A 25597-nucleotide genomic window follows, 5' to 3' on the forward strand; every position below is an offset into this window, starting at 1 on the left:
TCAAGGATAAGGCAGTTGCGCCTCCGGATGCTGAGGGCAGGGTGTAAGGTGGGTAACCTGATTTAGAATAGGGCCGTGTGTCTGTCCCCCTCCCCCATCTTCTGTACCACCAGAAAGAGCAGTGAAGCAGTGGCATCAGGCCTGGTTTTGCTGGGGGGTGGGGGGAGCAGGCAGCAGGAGAGTAACCAAGCGCCTGGCTGGGTTCAGCTCTATGGGCCTTCATTGTGCAGCAGGCAGAGCACTCCCATCATCTAAGTCACCACCCCAGGGCATGGACCCCAGCCATTCAAATATATCAAGTCCTCTGGTTTCCAAATTGAGGGGGTTCAATGGATTTGTGAAATAAGCACGTGCCGAGACCAGGAACGACTCCATCGGGTGCAGGCCATGGACCGCAGGTGGAGGGGACCACGCTGAGGAGATATGTGGGGGCTGCCTGCAACACCGTGCTCTTTGTTTGGACCCTGTATTGGTTCTCTGCTATCAGGATGAGGCCCCTTGGGGTCCTCTCTGCGTCTCCACGAATGCTCCCAACGCAATCGGCCAGCCCGTCTCGACGGTGCCCCGGCCTCTGCAGTGCTTTAGGGCAAGTCGCTGGGAAGCTCGGCGACATTGGCCTGTTCCACTTTCAGGTAAGGGGATGGGCCCATGTCGCTTCCCCGCGAAGTCGGACAGGAGGCGACACAACTCCGAGAAAGGAGGCTCGCGGCGGCGCCGGGTTTCTGGAGCGCCTTCCCTGGCAAGCGCCTGCACCGGCCGCAGGCAAGGAGCGCGCGGCGCGGCTGCTGCAGCGGCAAAAGCGGCGCTGGAGCCCGGCGGTTCGCAAGGCCGAGACGCGGCCAGCCCACAGCTTCCCGCGGCTCCACTCGCTACCCGTCCCACGGGGGCTTCCCCGCCGCCGCCTAACGCTGGCGGAGGAGCCCGGAGTACGAGGCCGGGCGCGCGCAGCCTCTCCGAAGCAAGGAGTGTAGTGCCCGGCGGGGGCCCGCGGCTCCCGTTTTCCCTTCACGGCCAGCCAGGAAATTTCCCTCTCCCGCCGCCGTTTCTCTCACCATGCTGGGCGGCGCGCAGCTCCCGACGGCTGCGCGCCCTGGCGGCGGCGGCGCCCGCCCCGAAGAAGGTTCCTTTGCCCTGGCGGCGAGGCGGGTAGGTCCCTGCAAGCGCCTCCGGCGGCAGGCTGGCCATGGCCGTGGGGCTCGGCTCTCCCCTTCCCCGGGGCGGCGCCCGTCACGTGGTCCTCCCCCGCTCCCGCCCCGCCGGGAGGGCGGGGAAGCCCGGCCCAGCGGGCGGAGCTCTTCGCATGCCCACGCGCCGGGGACGGGGGGAGCCGAGCCTGGCCACGCACTCCTCCGGCCCAGGCCCCTCATGGCCTCCACCCCCCTCTGCTGCTTCGCACCTGCTAACAGCCCCGGATGCGTCGCCCTTTGCCGTCTCGCTAATGCTCCCCGCCGTGCTCCTGATCCCGCCTCCGAAGCAGCCGCTTGGAGCGGAGCCGGCCAGCCTTCACTCGGGCAAGGCTCCCGCGCCTGGCTCATCGCCGGCAAGCGCTGCCCCCACCGGGCCTCGAGTAGATGCCTGCCCCTAGGCAGAGCCTGCGATCGCCGCAGCCACACAGTCGGCAACCCAAAGCAGCCCGTCCCCAAGTGGCGCACGCGGTAAATGTCAGCCAGCCTGCCGGAAAGAACCTTCACCGACTCGGCTGCTGCTCCGCCATCCATTTCGAAAGCACGCCCCGATTTAAAAAACCAAATTCCCGATACTAACAAGTTCAAGGACAGGGCCTCCCTTTCCCCCGTCCAGCAATACCGGAACAGAATCGCTAGAAAAACGCTGCCTACCTTAGAGGTTCTTGAGCAGCTACATTTAGGGCTGTCCAGGAAGCAGCCAGATGCAAGGCTTGCCCCAATCCTGGATATCCACAGTGTAACTTTCTGGCCTTGCACCTCTCTCTGGGCAAGCCTTCCAGCGAATGTGGCTCCTGCTCTGCTCCAAGCACTGGCTCACCTTCAGGGCCCCATCAACGTCCAGAGTGTGCAGTTGGCTCAGCCAGGAGCAAGAGCCACTTGGCTCCTCCTGTCCAATGGGGGCCATGACAAGCACCACTGGGAACACTGCTGGCCCACATAGACTCCTCGGCTGAGCCACCTTGCCTGCGCTTAAGTGCAATCAAGGGATCACATGATCGCTCTCTGCACATGTGAATTTCCCCTCCTCCCTCATCTGGCCAATGTTAATGTCATTTTTAATTAGGTACTCACTGATAGAAGTACAAGATGTAAATATGAAATAACAAATTCTTTCTGCTCCCTGGAAGAGCCCCAGGACAAATGTCCTGCTTGTGGGTTTCCCGTGGGCAGCTGGTTGGCTGCTACCTGAACAGAATGCTGGACTGGGTGGGCTCTGGATCTGATCCAGCCTCAGGGCTCTTCTGAGGTTCTTATGCTTATCAGGGGTATTGCCCCCTCTACTGCTTCCATTCCCACCACTTAATGTACACTGGGGGTCTCAGTGCTGAGAGAGAGAGAATGGAGATGGAGAATGAAACCAGGGAGGCCTCCAAACGAGTGAGTGTTGTCATAATGGGTGACTTCAATTATCCTCACATTGACTGGACAAATTCATATTCCAGTCATGACAAAGAGGTTAAATTTCTTGATGTCCTAAAAGTCTGTGCCCTGGAACAGTTGGTTATGGAACCGACCAAAGGGGAGGCAACCCTGGACTTAATCCTAAATGGCACTGCCCAGGACCTAATATGAGATGTAAATATTGTGATCACAGTGCTATCAAATTCAATATATACTTAAGTGGGAAATTGCGTAGGAAATCCAACACATTCACACAAAAGAGGAAATTTCTCTAAAATGTGGGAACTAGTGAAAAGAAAGTTGAAAGGGGGAATCAAGGGGAAAATGCATGGAGCTTACTCAAAAGCACAATAATAGAAGCCCAACTAAAATGTATTCCACAGGTTAGGAAAGGTAGCACCAAGTCCAAGAGGTCACCAGCATGGCTAACAAGCAGTGTCAAGGAGGCTACTGCAGAAAAGAGGGCTTCCTTCAAATAAATGGAAGTCTTGTCCAAGTGAGGAAAATAAAAGGGAGCACAAGCTGGCACAAAGGAGTTGCAAGCAAACAATAAGAGATGCAAAAAAGCATTTTGAAGAGCACATCGCTAATAATATCAAGTCCAACAATAAATAATTCTTTAAATAGAAGCAGGAAACCAGCTAGGGAAGCAGTTGGACCATTGCATGACAATGGAGCTAAAGGAGTACTAAAGGAGGACAGGGAAATGGCAGAGAAGCTGAATAAATTCTTTGCAACAGTGTTCACTGTAGAGGTTACAGGATAGATGCCTGTGCCTGAACTGATGTTTTCAGGAAGGGAGACTGAGGCAAAATAGTGGTGACAAAAGATGAAGTTCTCAACCTTATGGACAAATGGAAAGCAATTCACCAGGCCCAAATTGCATCCATCTCAGAGTTCTCAAAGAACTCAAATATGAAATTGCGGACCTCCTCACAAAAATATGCAACGTGTCCCTAAGCTCAGCCTCTGTACCAGAGGACTGCAAGATGGCCAACATTACACCAATTTTCAAAAAGGGATCCAGGGGGGATCCAGGAAATTACAGGCTGGTTAGTTTGACATCTGTTCAAGGTAAACTGGTTGAAAGCATTAAAGACAAAATTAGTAAGCATATAGAAGGGCAGGTCCTGCTGAAGAAGAATCAACATGGCTTCCGCAAAGGCAAGTCCTGTTTCACTAATCTACTAGAATTCTTTGAAAGTGTCAACAAACATGTAGACAGTGGTGATCCGGTGGACATTGTTTACTTGGATTTCCAAAAGGCTTTTGATAAAGTCCCCACCAAAGACTCCTGAAAAAACTTAGTAGACATGGATTAAGAGGAGAGGTCCTCTTGTGGATCAGTAACTGGTTAAAGAACAGAAAGCAGAGAGTAGGAATAAATGGTCAATTCTCCTGATGGAGAGAAGTAAATAGTGGGGTCCCACAGGGATCGGTATTGGAACCAATGTTCAACTTGTACATAAATGATCTGGAATTAGGAGTGAACAGTGAAGTGGCCAAGTTTGCTGACGACACCAAATTATTTAAGGTTGTTAAAACACAAAGGGATTGTGAAGAACTCCAAAGGGGATCTTTCCAAGCTGGGAGAGTGGGCGTCCAAATGGCAGAAGCGGTTTAATGTAAGCAAGTGTAAGGTGATGCATGTTGGGGGGAAAAAAACCAAACTTCAAGTATAACATAATGGGATCTGAGCTGGCGGTGACCGAACAAGAGAGAAATCTTGGGATTGTGGTGGACAGCTCGATGAAAATGTCCACTCAGTGTGCGGCCACTGTAAAGAAGGCAAACTCCATATTAGGCATTATAAGAAAAGGAACTGAGAATAAAACGGCCAGTATCATACAGCCCTTATACAAATCTATGGTGTGACCATACTTAGAATAGTGTACAATTCTGGTCACCACACCTAAAAAAGGATATTATAGAGCTGGAAAAAATGCAGAAAAGGGCAACTAAAATGATTAAGGGGCTAGAGCATCTCACCCATGAGGTAAAATTACATCAACTGGGATTGTTTAGCTTGGAAAAAGGAGGCTAAGGGGAGACATGATAGAGGTGTACAAAATTATGCATGGTATGGTGAATATGGATAGGGAGACATTTTTCTTCCTCTCTCAAAATACTAGAACCCAGGGTCATCCCATGAAGCTGATTGGTGGGAGATTCAGGACAAATAAAAGGAAGTACTTCTTCACACAGTGCAGAGTTAAATTATGCAACTTACTACCACAAGATGTAGTGATGGCCACCAATTTGGATGGGTTTAAAAGGGGGGTTGGATAAATTCCTGGAGGTAAAGGCTATCAATGGCTACTAGCCCTGATGGCTGTGTGCTATCTCCAGTATTTGAGGCAGTAAGCCTGTGTACACCAGTTTCTGGGGAACATGGGTGGGATGGTGCTGTTGTACCATGTCCTGCTTCTTCATCCCTGGCCAATGGCTGTTTGGCCACTGTGTGAACAGAGTGCTGGACTAGATGGACCCTTGGTCTGATCCAGCATGGCACTTCTTATGTTCTTAAGAGTGAGAAGGACCTACACCCTGTCTCAGCTTAGAAGAGTAGGGGGCTGCTGCTCTGAGGGATTTGGACACAGAATTGGCCTTGGTAGTCCTGCTGGATGACCCAGCTTTGCCTGGTATGTCAACTACGCCCATTCCTGGATAGGGATAGGCTAGCCACTGTGACCAATGCACCCATAACCTTATGGATAAACTACTGTAATGCAATCTACTTGGGGATGCCCTTGGCCCTGGTATGGAAGCTGCAGCTAGGATGCTCAGTGGAGCATCTGGATATATACAGATTATACTGTGTTAAAAGAACTGTACTGTCTGCTGATTAGCTACCACTCCATGTACAAGATTTGTTGTTGATAGAAAAGCCATGGGGCTGTCTTCACATAGTTTCCCCTGTGGCTTGGCAGTGTTGTGAGGTCCTTTGTGGCACATGACGGTGTGGCTAGTGCACTTGCAACCAGCCACTTCCGCCTGGAAAACTGCAGAATCAGACATGCCTTTTACTCCGTTCTTTTTTGTTGAAGCCGCTCCCAGGTTCTTGATTTGCAATGTGCCCCGTACCTCCACATTAAATCCTGGGCGTGCCTGTGACCTCGCTGTGATGTGGTCACTCCTTTAGCACTCTCATTGAGAGACGTATATGCGCTTCCTGCGTTAATTCACTTCTCTAATGTGTTGTTAGCTCTGGAGCTGCACAGCTCCAGAGTTGTGAACAGGGGACTTTGTTAATTTGCTTCAGTGATATGGTGCTAGCTCCAGAGCTGTGCAACTCCAAAGTTGCAAAGGCACTGTATTAGTTCTCTTTTGTGAGCATTAATTGGGTTCTCTGATGTAGTGTTAGGGCTTGTGTGACACGTTTTGGCGTGGGGTTTATTTGTGCCTGTGGGGTGCTCTCATGGGGAACCAGCCTTGTGGGTTAGTTACTCCCCATTCATTAAACTGTAGTGGCAGGGGGAACCTGGAGAGGGGCGGGTAACAAGCCTCTTGCCAGATGCTGCTGGTTGTACTCCACCCCCACCCTTACCCAGAAGTGTCTTGTCCTGCTCTGAAAAGCTGGGTTTGAGGGATGGCTCTTCATTGTGTAACAGTGCTGGAGCAGAGCCAATTTCAGATACTGTGGAGAATAACAACAATGTGCACTCTTTCTGTGCTCATGAAGAGGAACCCCTAATTGTCTCAAGACTAGCACACTCAGCTGATTTTGTGAAGTATTTCTCCTTAGAATGTAGGGTACACATTTTGCTAGACTGCAAATTTAAATTAGCCTTTGCTCTCTATTAAAACTCTATTACACTCTTATTAAAACAAGTCTGATCCAAGCTTGTCTCTCAACAATGTTTCTAGATGAAAAGGAGATATGAAATCGAGAAAAAGTCCCCTGTTTTAGGCACACAACTTACATTGAAGAAATTCGTCTTGTTCCTCTCACAGAAGAGGCCTTGTGCTGGCATGTGCTTCAGTTGCTGCCATGGGATACTGCTGCCTAGCAACACATCTCGAGCCCACTGAAGATTCTATGTAGGACAGTGCAGGAGAGACGTGAGAGTTGCGGGGGGAGGGGTGTTTGGCAAGTTATGACAGCTGCCTCCCCTCCCCGCTTCCCCCATTCTGCTTCCCAGCCTCCGCTGCTGCTTCTGGGCACCGTGTTTCTTCCACTTCACTTCCCTCGGCAAAACTGCAACGTTTGTCAAGATTCTATGACTGGGCCTTTCCTCCCCAGCAGCCAGGATGTTTGGGAACATCCACAACCAACACAACAACTTACTCAATGGCACCTGGGGGAAGGGGCTGTGCCTCTTCATCCAGCCCTGGCTCAGCTTCTAATGGGCTGGACGCCACACCCCCCCCCCCCCAGTGCCAGTTTCTCACAGCAAAGTGGAAATCCACCTGTTTCCTGAAAGATCAGCCCCCACAACGTTTCCACACATACGGTGATCTGTTTTCACCAGCCAGAGCTTCATTGTGCTGGAGCATTCTTCTCAATACAGTTAGTTTGAACGTTCACCTAAGTGGCACTGTTTGTGTCTATGAGTCGGCACATCTTCCTCAAGGGGCACAAAAACCACTGTCACATCCCCCCTCCCCTCAAATGAGCACCTTGAATAGAAGAGGACCTTTGTAAGTCTGGGGGCACACAGAGAACTAGTGGAAAACAAGACTGCCAGGGGGAATTAACAGATCAGGCATCAAGTGTGAATATTTGGGCCAAGTGCCTGGATTCTAAGGACAGAACAGGGTGCAAGATACAGCATCAGCCTGCTTGGACGCCTCTGCTCTTCCTTGGTTCGTTCCTTTTTGAGAACAGGTTTCTAGGCAACACTGCTCTGAAGACACAGACACCGTTGCTGGGTGGGTGGGTGGGTCTTGCCTGGCAAAATCTCAGGTGCTTGGGAGAAGGGCATGGAAGGGGCATAAGGTGTTCAGTGACTAGGAGGGGGGGCTTCCAGCACCTGACGCGAGTGGCATGTTAGGCAAAAGTAAAAATAGGGAATGTTTGCTGAGTTTACATAATTTTCATGGACTAGAGGCTCTGGCTTTCATGGACTAGGGGCTCTGGCTTTCATGGACTAGAGGCTCTGGCTTTCATGGACTAGAGGCTCTGGCTTTCATGGACTAGAGGCTCTGGCTTTCATGGACTAGAGGCTCTGGCTTTCATGTAGAGGCTCTGGCTTTCATGGACTAGAGGCTCTGGCTTTCATGGACTAGAGGCTCTGGCTTTCATGGACTAGAGGCTCTGGCTTTCATGGACTAGAGGCTCTGGCTTTCATGTAGAGGCTCTGGCTTTCATGGACTAGAGGCTCTTGCTTTCATGGACTAGAGGCTCTGGCTTTCATGGACTAAAGGCTCTGGCTTTCATGGACTAGAGGCTCTGGCTTTCATGGACTAGAGGCTCTGGCTTTCATGGACTAGAGGCTCTGGCTTTCATGGACTAGGGGCTCTGGCTTTCATGGACTAGGGGCTCTGGCTTTCATGGACTAGAGGCTCTGGCCTTCATGTAGAGGCTCTGGCTTTCATGGACTAGAGGCTCTGGCCTTCATGGACTAGGGGCTCTGGCTTTCATGGACTAGAGGCTCTGGCTTTCATGAACTAGGGGCTCTGGCTTTCATGGACTAGGGGCTCTGGCTTTCATGGACTAGAGGCTCTGGCTTTCATGGACTAGAGGCTCTGGCTTTCATGGACTAGGGGCTCTGGCTTTCATGGACTAGAGGCTCTAGCTTTCATGGACTAAAGGCTCTGGCTTTCATGGACTAGAGGCTCTGGCTTTCATGAACTAGGGGCTCTGGCTTTCATGGACTAGGGGCTCTGGCTTTCATGGACTAGGGGCTCTGGCTTTCATGGACTAGGGGCTCTGGCTTTCATGGACTAGGGGCTCTGGCTTTCATGGACTAGAGGCTCTGGCTTTCATGGACTAGAGGCTCTGGCTTTCATTGGCTTTCATGGACTAGAGGCTCTGGCTTTCATGGACAAGAGGCTCTGGCTTTCATGGACTAGGGGCTCTGGCTTTCATGGACTAGAGGCTCTGGCTTTCATGGACTAGAGGCTCTGGCTTTCATGAACTAGGGGCTCTGGCTTTCATGGACTAGGGGCTCTGGCTTTCATGGACTAGGGGCTCTGGCTTTCATGGACTAGGGGCTCTGGCTTTCATGGACTAGGGGCTCTGGCTTTCATGGACTAGAGGCTCTGGCTTTCATGGACTAGAGGCTCTGGCTTTCATTGGCTTTCATGGACTAGAGGCTCTGGCTTTCATGGACAAGAGGCTCTGGCTTTCATGGACTAGGGGCTCTGGCTTTCATGGACTAGAGGCTCTGGCTTTCATGGACTAGAGGCTCTGGCTTTCATTGGCTTTCATGGACTAGAGGCTCTGGCTTTCATGGACTAGAGGCTCTGGCTTTCATGGACTAGAGGCTCTGGCCTTCATGGACTAGAGGCTCTGGCTTTCATGAACTAGAGGCTCTGGCTTTCATGAACTAGAGGCTCTGGCTTTCATGAACTAGAGGCTCTGGCTTTCATGAACTAGAGGCTCTGGCTTTCATGGACTAGAGGCTCTGGCTTTCAGGGACTAGAGGCTCTGGCTTTCAGGGACTAGAGGCTCTGGCTTTCAGGGACTAGAGGCTCTAGCTTTCACGGACTAGAGGCTCTAGCACACATCTCAGTTGTTTTTTTACTGTAGAAAAGATGAGGCTCAATGCAGCAGCAGTGGCAGCACAGCATCCATCCCCTTACCTCTCTTTGCATGCGGGGCGGCAGGAGGCAAGTTTCCACACATGCAACCTCCTCCTTCTAGTCTCACAAAGCACACTGTAGCAAGAGCAGGGGGTACACAGTCACACTAGGAGTGTGAATTTGGCTGGTCTGCATCTGCCGCAGGGCCATGATAACATAGCTCTGCAAACACATCTCTCAGCGAAGCTAGGGGTGGGTGGAGTGCCAGCCTGCTCATTGCTGCTACGAGCAGGTAGAGCTTGCCACTTGTGGGCTGCTGGGGGACAACAGGCCACTTGCCTTGTATAAGCACCACATCTCATTTCTGAAGCAACCAGCAACACCACTGATGTTAATTCTGTGATGAGAATCACAGGAAAGCCCAGGACTCCTGCCCAGAAGGTCCGTACTTCCTTTCCGCACTTCTCTGCCACAAAGCTCTTCCATAACCCCCCCACCCACCTGCACCTCGGGTCTTGATAGTGGGAATTGCAACCTCACCCTGCTCCCCTTCCCTACACAGAGAGGGTTTCTAGCTTCCTGTGCAGATCACCTGCTGCTTTGCTACTCCCTTACCTTATGTGTGGTGCTGTATGTGTAGAGATACGCCAACCTGTAGAGGCTCTTGTAGTGCTGAGGGAAACGGCTGAGGCACAGGTGGAAGGAGGTGACGCAGTGCTCTGTCAGGAAGTGGCGCTGTTCCTCCAGGTCAACCGGAAGGCTCTGGGGAAATAGGTCTGTGCAGGGTTCAGATCGCCTCTTTGGGTCCCACTGGGAAAGGGAGGCCTTGGAGGAAATGCACACTGGTGCCTGAGGATCAAGCTTCGGCTCAGCTGCATGACAGGACTCCGAGTTCCCCAAGGGTTCCTCTGACTTTCCTAGTGGTATCAACATTAATGCACAATGTCAGCATCTCCATTGTTCCAATTCAACTTTTTTGCCATTAAAACGTGTTACAAATCATTTCAAAACTTTTAATATAGGACGGAATTGCAAATGTGAGGCAAAATACCCCAGTGCAAGTAATTCCGAGCCTTCTTGTTCATTGCTCAAAGCAAGCGGCCAAGCATAGAAGGCCAGGAGGGAGCAGGTGCACCAACAGCAAGTCACAACGTCAGCTTGCTCAGCCTGCCTCCAATCTGGCTCAACATTTATTTGCTGATGGAGGCAAGAGGCTTGCTCGGATGGCTGAAGCTTTGCAATGTTCTCACGCACAAACAGGCACTTTGGAATCATGACATACCCCTTTCCTCTGCAGGTCCTAGGACCTCTTTACCAGCAGTGGTGGCTTCTGAACACGAAGCACATGGCCTCCTCTCTGGAAAAGGCTTCTTCGCACCGTCTTGAGAGCTGGCAAGCTCAGTAAACAGGTCTTCTGTAGAGTTGGAATCAGAGAGCACCACAGCAGTGCTGTCCTGACTCCTGTCTGCACAGGAGAAACAAGGACAGAAATGAGCGCAGTCTCACCCTTCTATCTCACCACATGCTTGCACTTTCCCCTTTTTCACATAAATTTAGAACTCTCTTCCTGGAATGTTCCTTTAAAAGCAGTGCTGCATTTGAGACACAATATGCACAAAACATTGTACGGCTATTTTGAAGCTCTTTCTGGTGACAGACAGACATCATCATCCACAATCTGGTCTGGCACTACTAGAACTCACTTCCCAAGGCTAATTTCCAGAGGGGGATGTGAAAGGGCACACCCTGCCCAACCATGTATATATCTATGTCTTCATGCATCTGAAGTAAATATATCTACACACATAAATACCACAATAAACAAAACCAACCCTTTGTTGCTTTTGCTGCAACAGACCAACACAGTTAACCCTCTGGAAACTGGCTAAAGAGAAAATATCCTTATAGGAAAAGGCTCACAGGTTTTGGTTCAACAATAGATCAAAACCAGTGCAGTACTGTGGTGAAGATCCTAAGCAATAGCCAGATAGTCCGCATTGCAAATCTCAGAGGCTGAGACACAAACCGTTCAAGATGACCTTATGCCGTTGGCTTCTGCAACTCCGCTCATCATCAGTGGTGGTTATGGAGGTAAGATCATTCCCTGACAGAGAATGTACTTGCAGAAGTCACATAATTAGGAACAACTGCAAATGCTATGCAGGAGAAGGCATCAGAATCTAAATTCTGCTGTTGTGATTATGAAATCCCACAGTAGAAAAATATAAGAGCTTTAGAGATAGTCAAAAACCACCAATCGTTTTGTGACACAAAACAAACGTTTTTGAGGAAGCTATAGAGCTGCAGATAAAGATCTGGACACTGTAATAGAAATTCCCATACAAAAGTCAGAGAACTGTTGAAAAACATATAAAAAGAAGGGATCAAGTTGCCAAAGTAGCAAAATCAAGAACAGGCTTCTTTTTCTAGTGAACATTCTTGCAGAGAAAGTTACATTGGGCAGCCATTAAGAACCTGGCTTCACCCACTAGTGTTTAATTCAAGAACTGGAACATGACCAGCAGGAACAATGGAACAACCAGCCCTTCTGGACAAGGTTCAGACTTTATTTTGTCAGTCATCAGCCAGTAGGAGCTGAAGTAAAACATGAATAAGGGAGTAGAAGCAAGAAACAAAAAACCTGAACAACTAGGAAGGAAAAAAAACAACAAATCCAAGTAACCCCAGCTGAAAAAGTTTTTTGTTTTTTTTAAAGGCTGTTCTAAATAAAAGGGGAATATTCCTATGAGGCACCTAAGGTAGTGGTTGAAAAGGGAACTGAGAGGAAGGAGCAGGAACCCGTGTTGGGCATGTGTGCAGTAGGATGGTGTGGGAGAGTCCCTGGCAAAACGACCTCAGCTTTGGAAGGTTCCTGAATCTGTGTCATGCACAGAGACTACAAAGAAGAACCAAGACTCTGGCTAAGGGTATATGGCTGTCTTGACAAAATCAAGAGGCAGAGAGCATGTGTGTAACACACACACACACACACACACACACACACACACACACACACACACTGCTTAAACTGAAAAGCAGTGCAAAAGCTGAGCCATACGCACCAGGAAGTGGGGGGAGGGTGGAGAAGAGGAGAAAAACCCACAACTTAGTAGTCCTCTCTACAGCATAGCCTGCAGGCCCTTGAAATGAAAGACTGGAGCATATATGTAGCCTGTGCAGAATATCTAGCAAACCTTTCTGTCTCCTTGTACACATGTTCAGTCCATGTGGAAATAATATCTGGCTTCCAGAAATGGCTCCTCTTCCTTGATTCAAAATGCCTGGTACTATATTACCCTTCTTCCACTCTCCAGTTAAAGCTGTGGGGGGAAGAGTGGAAGCACGTGGTTCAGGGGCTCCGGGAGAAGAAGGGTTGGAATGAGGCATTGAAACCCCATCACATCACCAAGGTTATTTGGATCTGAATTTTGGAAGTGTACTTTGAAAAAACTAGTTATTCTCTGATTATTAGAGGAAATACTTCATTTTAGCAGAGCCCATTTGGAACTGAGTTAACCGATGTGGGGGTTATGACTCTCACTAGTCGCAACAGGCCTAATCCATTTCCAGAGGGAAGCCATTTTGGTCTGCTGCAGCAAAATCAAGGAAGATTGTGACACCATGAAGATTAAAAATATATATTCTGGCATAAGCTTTCTTGGACTATAGCCCAGTTCATCAGATGCATTACAGAGAATTTCAGGTTTATATGCTGTACATATGGGTTGTGTGCATGTGTAGAACTGAACTGAACACAGTGAGGTCAGAAGGAAATTAAATGCAGAAAGTGCCAAGCACTTTATTACAGAGCAATTGTGACTGATAAATCTCCCTGCTACTAGGTCAGCCAATTAACACATGTAATGTGAAGTGGGTTATAATCCATGAAAGCTTATCCCAGAAGAAATTTGTTCGTCTTTAAGATGCTACAAGGTTCTTGTCTTAGTCCTAACCAAGGAAATGTTTCTTATATGAAACATCAGCTTCAGTGACTTTATTTCAGCTGATGCAAAATGCTACACCCTGCTATCAGATGTCTGAAGAGTACTGCAACTGGCATTGCCTTCTGAGCTCATCTGGAGATCAGCCCTAAAGGCTCTTAACTGTCTCCAGCATACCAAAGAGGTGTCCTCCACCTCTCATTATGACTTCTAAGGCTGACCAGCAACACACTAATGTTTACTATCTAAGTTTCAAATTAGAACTGGAGTGGTGCGCAGAGAAGCATTTTAAGTCCCTCTTAATCACAGAACTCCCTCCCTCCTGGAGCTCAACCTCAAGACAAGAAATCTTGCTTTATGATTATTATTATTTAAACTGAGTTTGGTGGCCTTGGATACTTGATCTGAGACATGCAGGCTATAAATCAAATCCACTGCTTTGTGTCATAGACCTGCTTTTCAGTCACAAGGCTCCTGCATTACCAACTTTCCCCAAATAAATCTTGCAATTTTTCCAAAATTGTTTAAGATATGCTGATCTAGATGTATTTCTGAAAAGTGTAACTGCTAGTGGCATTTTGGGCTAAAAATGGGAAACCAATATTTTGAAAGCTATTTGGGTATATTGAATCCCAAATTGCATACTGAGTGTTTGACTTTCTAATTATATGGAAATAAATGGCTGAGAAAATCCATGCTTCAGAATTTAGTGCTTTCCCATAATGTATAATGCCCACCCGCATGCCTCCCGGCCACTCGGACTGCCTGCCTGGGCAGCCAGCAGCGCACTTACCACCGTCCCAGTGCCTCCTGTTCCAGACACTTGCCTGAACAGGAGGCAGCGGGCCACCACCCTGGTCTGATTTGCGAGACTACTGGGAAAGGTGGGTCCAGGCTTCTCCAAAAAGCAGGTCTATGACCCCCCAGGCAAAAGCGAAGTACAAGTTGAAGGGGCACAATTTCAGTTTGAGATTGATAAACAAATGGTCAAGGAACACCTTATCTCTTTGAACGAGTTCAAAACTCCAGGGCCCAATGAATTGCATCCTAGAGTAATAAGGAGCTGGCAGAAGAACTCTTAGAACCACTGTCTATTATCTTTGCAAAATCATGGAAGATGGATGAAATGCCTTGTGGACTGTGGGGCTGCTGTGGACATAATATATCGACTTCAGCAAAGCTTTTGACAAAGTATCTCATGACATTCTGATTAGCAAACTAGCTAAAAGTGGGCTAGATGGAACAACTATTAGGTGGATCCATAGCTAGCTAAAGAACTAGACTCAAGAGTAGTTATTATTATTATTATTATTATTATTATTATTATTATTATTTACATTTATATACCCCCCATGTCCGGGAAAGCAGCCAATAGACCAGCTAATTAGACAGAGATAGACGTGGGCAGCGTGCCCAGTCAAGTCCGTGAATTGGGCCAAAAACCCAGCAAAAAAAAGTGGAGTTTGTCTTCAGCTGTGCTATGAAGCAACACAGTTAACTCTTTAATATCAGAGTACAAGACTGTTAAACATGAGGCAGAGTCCAGTTCCATTCCTAGAGTCAACAGCTTACGAGAGGCAGAGAGAGTCCAAGAAAACAGTCCAGAAGTCCAGGGGTACCGGTCACGAAGATCCGAAACAGGAACCAAGAGCTTTCGCCAGGATGCTCAGTTAATCTCTGGCAAAGTTCCTGTTGCTTCCCTGCTCTCTAAATACCCCTCCCTGGCAGCTACAGGTGTTCCCTATTGACCTGGCGTTTAGCATAAATACGCAAAGACCTTCGCCGGGCTTCCTCTTCCGCCCTATGCTGCCTAAATAACTGTGCAGTTAAGTTTGTTGCTTCTCGCTCTGTGTCTTCTGAATTGGCCAAACTCCCTGCTGGTTTAATTTCTGGCACACTGTTACTCGACTCTGCCTCCACTTCATTCTCTGAGTCGGCCCCACTCCCAGCTGGCACCAGTTCAGCAGCCGTGACACTAGCCACTGCCTGCACCGGTTCTGCTTCCTCCTCCTCTGAGTCCATCTCCACAAACACTTCAGAGGGCCTAACACCTCATAGCTGAAGCTCATAAAATGCCCTCAACCAGGTGCCCAATGAATAATCTTCTAGTTTCAAATGCTTGTTTTTGGGAATAGGTGACTGGGACACAACGGGGATTCCATGGGTGTTCTGCCCATCCCATTGCCCAACAAGAGCTACTTGGAGTGATCTTTGCAATGGCACTGGAGTCCCCTAAAGTAAATTTGTTGGGCAACTACAACATTCATGTAAGGTTACCCTGTCTCAGGACTTTATGTTCCCCATGGCAAATGTGAGGCTTCCAGGTGATATCCAACCCCTTTCATGTACCAGATGGGAGATGGTGGTCTGGGTATGGAGGGATGGTATGGGGTCCTTTTGTCAGGCGTGGACTTCTACTTGGTTTGGGGTTTAGACTTACAGAAACTTCTAAACCTTCATAGGTATTAGAAATGTCAACCCTTGGAGTAGGATGGATCTGAATGATTTTTTGGGCTGCCCTGTGGGAGCTTACTAGCACTTCAAGGTAATAATAATAATAATAATAATAATAATAATAATAATAATAGTTACCCGCCTCTCCCTCCGGATTATAAATACATATAATTAAAACATTTAAAACTAATACATTATTAAAAGCAGCACATTATTAAAGGGCATCTTAAAATTCAACTGGGTAGGTCTGCCGGAAGGTATCTGTCTTTATAGCTTTCTTAAAATCTGGAAGATTGTTAAGTTAATGATGTTGTCAAAGCCTTTGTGGTCCCTTGGGATAGAGAATTGACCCAGGCAGCTGAAGTTTCATGCTTGAACTTGCCCTTCCTGGCTGAATAATGCTGCCAGAGGAGACCTGGCCAAATGGGTAAGAGGAGTGTTAAAACACTCCTTAGGGGAATGTGCAGTTCCATCCAGCTTTAAGATGCTTTTGTGAGGCCTTTTGGCTGTACTGTCTTTGCCACCATCTGAAGGACCTTGCTTTTCCATTCTTTTGTGAGGACCATTCTGTATGCTTTTCTGTCTAAGATCACCTCCAGGAATCCAGACACTGTCTTGGTTCTAATGAGTGCCTTTGTGCAAGGGCTGGAAAGAATGTGTTCGGCTACAGCATGAAGAACTTGATCAGGAGGGCTTTAAACTGAATCTTACGGGGGCGGGAGACGTAAACTTCGAGGCAACAACGGATGAAGGCCAATGCACCACAGTACAGAGAATAGCTCCAACAGTGCCCCAACATAGTGTCCGCAACAATTATTATTATTATTATTTATTTATATAGCACCATCAATGTACATGGTGCAATGTAGGAACAAAGCCAGACTATAAAACACATGGTCTTTGATGTCTATATACTAATGCCCAGAGCATAGGAAACAAACAGAACGAACTTGAACTCTTATTACATGAAGGCAAATATGACTTGATAGGTATAACTGAAACTTGGTGGGATGACTCCCATAACTGGAATATAGCAATTGAAGGATATAACTTGTTCAAAAAGAACAGAAGAAATAGAAAGGGAGATGGAGTTGCACTATATGTTAAAAATACCTATCCCTGCACAGAAATACAGGCGGATCAGACTGGGAGCCCCATCGAGAGCATCTGGATTAAAATAAATGGGGCAAGGAATAAAAAGAACATGATCATCGGAGTCTACTACAGACCACCCAATCAAGGAGAATACGAGGACGAAACTTTTGAGAAACAAATTGCCAGTGTTTCAAGGAAGTGTGATGTAGTAGTGATGGGGGACTTCAATTACCCTGATATATGTTGGGAGACAAATCACAGACTCATAGAATAGCAGAGTTGGAAGGGGCCTACAAGGCCATCGAGTCCAACCCCCTGCTCAATGCAGGAATCCACCCTAAAGCATCCCTGACAGATGGTTGTCCAGCTGCCTCTAGAAGGCCTCTAGTGTGGGAGAGGCCACAACATCACCAGGCAACTGATTCCATTGTCGTTCTGCTCTAACAGTCAGAAAGTGGAGGAAGGAACTAGAGGATCAGCAATCCTTGACTTGATATTGACCAATAGGGATGACTTAGTGGATAAAGTGGCAGTTACAGGAACTCTAGGGGAAAGTGACCATGTCATACTTAAATTCTTGATTGTAAAGAAGAAAAAAGCTGAGTGTAGCCATACACGTACTCTAGATTTTAGGACAGCTGATTTTAATAAACTCAGAACTATGATAAGAACTATGATGAACCCCCCGGAAAAAGTGAAGCAGAAGTTGAGGGGGTAGGATTGCAGTTTGAAATTGATAAACAAATGGTGAAATAACACCTAATTTCCTTCAGTGAGTTCAAATCTCCAGGGCCCAATGAACTGCATCCTAGAGTAATGAAGGAGCTAGCGGAAGAACTCTCAGAACCTTTGTCTATTATCTTTGCAAAATCATGGAAGACGGGTGAGGTGCCGGACAACTGGAGGAGGGCTAACGTTGTCCCTATCTTCAAAAAGGAGGAACCTGGGTAATACAGACCAGTCAGTCTGACATCCATCCCTGGGAATATTCTGGAGCAGATTATAAAGAAGTCAATCTGTAAACACCTTGAAATCAATGCAGTGATTACTAGAAGCCAACATGGATTTGTCAGGAACAAATCCTGTCAGACTAATTTGATCTCATTTTTTGATAGGATAACCTCCCTTGTGGACTGTGGGAATGCTGTGGACGTCATATATCTTGACTTCAGCAAAGCTTTTGACAAAGTACCACATGACATTCTGATTAACAAACTAGCTAAAAGTGGGCTAGATGGAACAACTATTAGGTGGATTCACAGTTGGCTACAGAATCACACTCAAAGAGTACTTATCAATGGAACCTTCTCAAACCGGGGAGAGGCAACAAGTGGGGTACCGCAGGGCTCAGTCCTGGGCCCAGTGCTCTTCAACGTTTTTATTAATGATTTGGACGAGGTGGTGCAGGGAACGCTGATCAAATTCGCAGATGACACAAAATTGGGTGGGATAGCTAATACCCTGGAAGACAAAAACAAACTTCAGAGTGATCTTGATAGGCTGGAGTGCTGGGCTGAAAATAACAGAATGAAATTTAATAGGGATAAATGCCAAGTTCTACTTTTAGGAAATAGAAACCAAATTCACAGTTACAAGATGGGGGATATTTGGTTCAGCAATACTACAAACGAGAAAGATCTTGGAATTGTAGAACACAAGCTGAATATGAGCCAACAGTGCGATATGGCTGCAAGAAAGGCCAATGCTATTTTGGGCTGCATTAATAGAAGTATAGATTCCAAATCATGTGAGGTACTGGTTCCTCTCTATTCAGCCCTGGTTAGGCCTCATCTAGAGTATTGCGTCCAGTTCTGGGCTCCCCAATTCAAGAAGGATGCAGACAAGCTGGAGCGTGTTCAGAGGAGGGCAACCAGGATGATCAGGGGTCTGGAAACAAAGGCCTATGAAGAGAGACTGAAAGAACGGGGCATGTTTAGCCTGGAGAAGAGAAGATTGAGGGGAGACATGATAGCACTCTTCAAAGACTTAAAAGGTTGTCACACAGAAGGGGGCCAGGATCTCTTCTCGATCCTCCCAGAATGCAGGACACGGAATAACGGGCTCAAGTTAAAGGCAGCCAGATTCCAGCTGGACTTCAGGAAAAACTTCCTGACTCTTAGGCCATTGCTAGACGGGGCTGTAGTGAGTGTTACATACCTTACAGGTCCACATGACGTTCACCAGGATCTGTGTTCATCCTGTGGTGAAACCTCTGTTGTGCCATGTTTTATGAAAAGGCTTTAAGCCCGCTTTTTCCTGTCAGCGCACGCTAATTTGGATATGGGCGGCGGAGGTGTGGGACGAAATGAGGTCAGCGTGGTTTCCGGTGAGGTCAGCACTGGTCAGGAAGAAGGCGCGCTAAGGCGAGTGGCCAGCAGTTTCGGCCAAACCTCATCCCCCATTTGCGCCCCGTGTGCAGCTGTGGCAGCGGCGCGGCACTTTTTTTTTTTTACACTAAATGGGTCTGCTTTGCGCACGAACGGACGACCGAAAAACTGTTTGGTGAGTTGTTGGGGTGTGTGTGTTGTGGATGTGTGGGATATGTGGAGCTTGTTACCTCTGTGTGGGTAACTTTTTGGGAAGGCGGCATCCAACTGTAATGGGAAGTTGGTGGCCTGTCGCGGTGGGCAGCCGCAGGTCCCGTCCTAATGCCGGTGGTTTAGGCTGCACGGATCATAGAATCATAGAATAGCAGAGTTGGAAGGGGCCTACAAGGCCATCGAGTCCAACCCCGTGCTCAATGCAGGAATCCACCCTAAAGCATCCCTGACAGATGGTTGTCCAGCTGCCTCTTGAAGGCCTCTAGTGTGGGAGAGCCCACAACCTCCCTAGGTAACTGATTCCACCGTCGCACTGCTCTAACAGTCAGGAAGTTTTTCCTGATGTCCAGCCGGAATCTGGCTTCCTTTAACTTGAGCCCGTTATTCCGTGTCCTGCACTCTGGGAGGATCGAGAAGAGATCCTGGCCCTCCTCTGTGTGACAACCTTTTAAGTATTTGAAGAGTGCTATCATGTCTCCCCTCAATCTTCTCTTCTCCAGGCTAAACATGCCCAGTTCTTTCAGTCTCTCTTCATAGGGCTTTGCTTCTAGACCCCTGATCATCCTGGTTGCCCTCTTCTGAACACGCTCCAGCTTGTCTGCATCCTTCTTGAATTGTGGAGCCCAGAACTGGACACAATACTCTAGATGAGGCCTAACCAGGGCTGAATAGAGAGGAACCAGTACCTCACGTGATTTGGAAGCTATACTTCTATTAATGCAGCCCAAAATAGCATTGGCCTTTCTTGCAGCCATATCGCACTGTTGGCTCATATTCAGCTTGCAACCTACAACAATTCCAAGATCTTTCTCGTTTGTAGTATTGCTGAGCCAAGTGTCCCCCATCTTGTAACTGTGCATTTGGTTTCTATTCCCTAAATGTAGAACTTGGCATTTATCCCTATTCAATTTCATTCTGTTATTTTCAGCCCAGCACTCTAGCCTATCAAGATCACTTTGAAGTTTGTTTCTGTCTTCCAGGGTATTGGCTATCCCACCCAATTCTGTGTCATCTGCAAATTTGATCAGCGTTCCCTGCACTTCCTCGTCCAAATCATTAATAAAAATGTTGAAGAGCACTGGGCCCAGGACTGAGCCCTGCGGCACCCCACTCATTGCCTCTCCCCAGTTTGAGAAGGTTCCATTGATAAGTACTCTTTGAGTCCGATTCTGTAGCCAACTGTGAATCCACCTAATAGTTGTTCCATCTAGCCCACTTTTAGCTAGTTTGTTAATCAGAATGTCATGTGGTCCTTCATTACTCTAGGATGCAGTTCATCGGGCCCTGGAGATTTAAACTCATTCAAGGAAATTAGGTTTTCTTTGACCATTTGTTTATCAATCTCAAACTGCAATCCTGCCCCCTCAACTTCTGCTTCACTTTTTCCAGGGGGGGTCATAGACCCGCTTTTGGGAGAAGGCTGAGGCAAAGTAGGAATTGAGCACTTCAGCCTTTTCTTTGTCGTCTGTTATCAATTTGCCATCCTCATTAAGCAGTTGAACCACCATTTCTTTCCTCTGTCTTTTACTACTCACGTATCTGAAGAAAGCCTTTTTATTGCTTTTAGCATCCCTCGCTAATCTCAGCTCATTCACAGCTTTAGCATTCCTGATGCCATTTCGGCACTTCTGCACCACTTGTCTGTACTCTTCTTTTGTAGCCTGGCCTTCCTTCCACTTCCTATATGTATCCCTTTTTGTTTTCAGGTCATCTCTAAGCTTTTTGTGGAGCCACATTGGTTTCCTCTGTTGTCTTCTATCTTTTCTCCTTGTTGGAATTGTTTGTAACTGTGCCTTTAAAATTTCCTTTTTTAAATACTCCCACCCATCCTGCACTCCTTTTCTCATTAGGCTCCCTTGCCACGGGACCTTACTTATTATAGTTCTGAGTTTATTAAAATCAGCTTTCCTAAAATCCAGAGTACGTGTATGGCTATGCTCGACTTTTGGCTCCTTCATAATCAAGAATTCAAGTATGACGTGGTCACTTTCCCCCAGAGTTCCCGTAACTGCCACTTTATCCACTAAGTCATCCCTATTGGTCAATAACAAGTCAAGGATTGCCGATCCTTTAGTTCCTTCCTCCACTTCCTGTAGGAGAAAGTTATCACCCATACATGTCAGGAATTTCTTGGAAGGGCCGCTTTTGGCAGTAATGGTCTCCCAACAGATATCAGGGTAATTGAAGTCCCCCATCACTACTACATCACACTTCCTTGAAACACTGGCAATTTGTTTCTCAAAAGTTTCGTCCTCGTCTTCTCCTTGATTGGGTGGTCGGAAGTAGACTCCGATTATCATATTCTTTTTATTCCTAGCCCCATTTATTTTAATCCAGACGCTCTCGACGGGGCTCCCAGTCTGATCCGCCTGTATTTCTGTGCAGGGATAGGTATTTTTAACATATAGTGCAACTCCACCTCCCTTTCTATTTCTTCTATTCTTTTTGAACAAGTTATATCCTTCAATTGCTATATTCCAGTCATGGGAGTCATCCCACCAAGTTTCAGTTATACCTATCAAGTCATATTTGCCTTCATGTAATAAGAGTTCAAGTTCATTCTGTTTGTTTCCCATGCTCTGAGCATTAGTATATAGACATCGAAGACCATGTTTTTTATAGTCTGGCTTTGTTCCTACATTGTTGCGGACACTATTTTGGGAAACTATTGGAGCTGTTCTCTGTACTGTGGTGCATTGGCCTTCATCCATTGTTGCCTTGAAATTTACATCTCCCGCCCCCGTAAGATTCAGTTTAAAGCCCTTCTGATCAAGTTCTTCATGCTGTGGCCGAACTCATTCTTTCCAGCCCTTGTGAGGTGCAACCCATCCCTTGCCAGTAGTCCATGTTCCAAGTAGCGTAGCCCGTGGTTTCGGAATCCAAAACTCTCACAACGGCACCACCTTCGAAGCCAGTCGTTCATCCGGAGTATTTTTCTTTCCCTTTCTAATCCTCTTCCAAGAACCGGGAGGATGGATGAGAAAACTACCTTGGCCCCAAAGTTCTTCAGTTTCCTTCCCAGAGCTTCAAAGTCTGAAATGATTTCTTCATAGCTCTGCTTGGCGACATCATTTGTTCCCACATGGATGAGAAGAAAGGGGTATGTGTCCGTGGGCTTTATGAGCTTCGGTAACTCTTCAGTCACATCTCTAATCTGTGCTCCAGGGAGGCAGCACACCTGGCGAGACCATGGGTCTTCACGACATACTTGGGTTTCAATCCCACGCAGCAGGGAGTTTCCCACAACGACTACTCTTCGCTTCTTCTTGGTTGACCTACCTTCTGCCTCTTGGTCACTGTTGCATGGTGTCTCCTGTACTTCTTCCTCTGCAAACTGTCCTTCAGTCTCATTCTCCAGAAGCTGAAAGCGGTTGCTTAACTCTAATGGTTCCACCGGTGCAGAATGCCTTCTAGTTCTTCTGCTCCTAACTGTCACTCTTTTCCAGAGAGTTTCCTCTTCATTGGCTTTCCTCCCCTCAGCATACTCCACTTCTGCTTCAGCTGGCTGTTGTTCTTCAATCTCATGTGCTTCTTGTTGCTGTTGCAGTTCCACCGTTCGGTCTAAGAACTCCACGACTTCTCTTATTCCTTGGAGGGTGGACACTCGCCGCTCAAGTCCTCTCACTTTTTCTTCCAAAAGTGCCACCAGCTTGCACTTGTTGCAGGTATACGCCATGTTGAGCTCAGGCAGAAACACGAACGATGTAAAGGCAAGTGGGGAATGACGGGCACGGTAGAGGCAGGCAGGGCTGTGTGCCTATTGGTGTGGGTACGCGGCAGCTGGGTGTAAGGGGGCAACAGGCGAGGGTGGGCGGCCATCTTCCTTCGGCCACATGGCGGCAGGCGGAAGGTCAGGGAAGCATCAGCCAAGGAGGTGGGCACGTGCCCTGGAGCAACTTTGCACTGTGTCGATACACTCCCCTATCCTTCTAACTGCATTTGCTGGGGGGGGGGGGGCGCAGATTGATGGTGGCAGGCTGCTGACACTGGTTTCGCACCTCTACTGGTGCGGAAACTGACGAGCCCCCCTTCTTTCTGCTTGGCCCATGTGTAGGTATCAGGAATGGCTCTGAAGGGGAGGGGGTCACTTGGTGGCACCAGGAGATTCTAGATCTGTTGGACATTTGGGGAGAACAGAGGATACAAGAGCAGCTGAGGGCTAACCACTACAACTTTAATGTGTTCCAATAAGTGGCACGGGAAATGGGCAAGAGAGGCCATAAATAAACCGCAGAAGAGTGTTGCACTAAAACCAAGGGCATGCGGACAGAGTACCGGCATGTGAGGAACCATAATGTAGGTTGGCTCTGTGGGATGAGTGCAGGGCTGGTCATTGCTGGAAAAACTCAGAGGCCAGATGGGAGATGTAGGCGCAGAGTGCACATGCAGACAACTGTCCTCGGATCACAATACATCTGTCATCACCCCCGAAAGCAAATGACAGCATCTCTGCCTTGTCAATGTTGCTGCTCAATAATGCCACTCTTCCCATCCTCCTGCCACCACTGGCCACGCCCCCTGTGGGTCATCCCCCAATGCCAACTGGCTCCCCTGTGCCCAGCCGGGGGGGGGGGAAATCCACCGCAGATTGCGCTCTTTCGCACTTGTGCAAATCGTGCTGCGGACGAACCCCCCCCTTCCCGAAAATCAGGCTGTTGTGGGTGCACAACAGCACCACAATCGGAGCAAACTCCCACAACCACCCCCCTCCAACACCAGGATAGCCCACACAACGTGTGGACCATGAGGTGTCACACCTATACAGGAAAACCCGCTTTCACCCCTCCTCAACCACGGAACACCCGGTAGGTCTAGCAAGGCCCTTAGAGCAGTACGACAATGGAATCAGTTACCTAGGGAGGTTGTGGGCTCTCCCACACTAGAGGCCTCCAAGAGGCAGCTGGACAAGCATCTGTCGGGGATGCTTTAGGGTGGATTCCTGCATTGAGCAGGGGGTTGGACTCGATGGTCTTGTAGGCCCCTTCCAACTCTGCTATTCTATGATTCTAAGAAGAAGAGCGTGACCACTTGCTTGCATCTCATGACCGTGTAGCTGGTTTCTGGGCTGCTTTAATAATTGTCCTGACTCGTGACGATAAGTCTAACAGTCCGTGGTCAATATTCTCCATACTGTAAGGCGTATGGTGTGGAGATCTGGGTGGCGAACCCTGCCTTTGCTGTTAGTAGTGTCGGTATCTACAGTAATTTCTCTTCGCCATCTGGAGAAGGTGGGCGAACCAGAATGGGCCACCACAGAGATGCAATCCGTGTCGTCCCTCTGTATTTTCACAACTCAGGTGAGGAGAGGAAAAGGAGGACATATATATAAGAGGCCCTGTCCCCACAACCATTATTATTATTATTTATTATTATTTATTTATATAGCACCATCAATGTACATGACAGACAATGTACATGTACCAGACAAAGGCATTTCCACTCGATGTAATCCCCACTCCCACCTGAGAGCAAAAATTGGGACAGACAGCATTGTCCTCCGTGACAAAAACATCAAAGCCCCAAATGCCGGAATAGTTCCATCAAAATGTTGAGATCGAGTTCCTTCTTGTGTGACATCTGGTGAGTGCAAGCTGAGGATGTTTGCCCAGTCATTGTCCCTGCCTGCAATGTGAATTGTTGTGTCACGTTCCTCATGATGCACCAATCCAATATATCTATCGTTAGGGACACTAGTGGAACAGGTCCCTTTTCCCTTGTTTAGGTAAAACACCACCGGAGTGTTGCCTGTGGTAATTTGTATGTGTCAGTCCCTGAGAACTGTATCGAAGACCTGCAATGCCTTCTGTACCACAAGCAACTCGAGAAAATTGATGTGGTAAGAAGCCTCTTCTCAAGTCCAGAGACTGCAGAGCAAGTCTCTTGCAATGAGGTCCCCTGTAGGGACACATCCGTGGTGACTACCTTTATAGGGCTGGGTTGTTGGAATCCATGGTCATCCACCACTGAAGAGACCATTTGATGTTGAATGGCCATGTTACCCTTCACCTTCCTGGGATCTTGCTGGCAATCGAAGACTCACAGAAACCATTTCTGCAGCACCTTCCTTTGCAACTGGGAGAAAAGAACTGCAGTTGTCGCTGCCATCAGTCGTAACAACCTCTGTATGGTAATAACTTTTACCATGCCCACCTTGTAAACATCTCTGGCTAGGCATGTTAGCACTCTCACACAATCTCAAGGAAACAAGGCTCTCCCGTGGGTGGAGTCGATGATTGCTCCTTACAGGTGTTGGCTGCAAGGTCATTTTTTCTGCATTTATGCACAATTCCAT

The 25597-nt window shown here is 47.9% G+C and overlaps 1 protein-coding gene across 3 annotated transcripts in view; it reads right to left on the minus strand.

Annotated features, from left to right (window-relative positions):
- The window catches only part of CABIN1 (calcineurin binding protein 1), a 190071-nt gene that overhangs the window by 42652 nt on the left and 121822 nt on the right, over positions 1-25597 (minus strand). For all 3 annotated transcript variants that reach the window (XM_063143985.1, XM_063143984.1, XM_063143986.1), the window contains 3 exons: positions 10558-10740; positions 9891-10192; positions 6512-6625 (listed from right to left, as the gene is read on the minus strand). In XM_063143985.1, the coding sequence (XP_063000055.1) occupies positions 6512-6625; positions 9891-10192; positions 10558-10740 (599 nt within the window). The remainder of the gene's footprint in view (positions 1-6511; positions 6626-9890; positions 10193-10557; positions 10741-25597) is intronic.

Source organism: Elgaria multicarinata, chromosome 18 (assembly GCF_023053635.1).
Source record: "Elgaria multicarinata webbii isolate HBS135686 ecotype San Diego chromosome 18, rElgMul1.1.pri, whole genome shotgun sequence".
Taxonomy (NCBI): domain Eukaryota; kingdom Metazoa; phylum Chordata; class Lepidosauria; order Squamata; family Anguidae; genus Elgaria; species Elgaria multicarinata.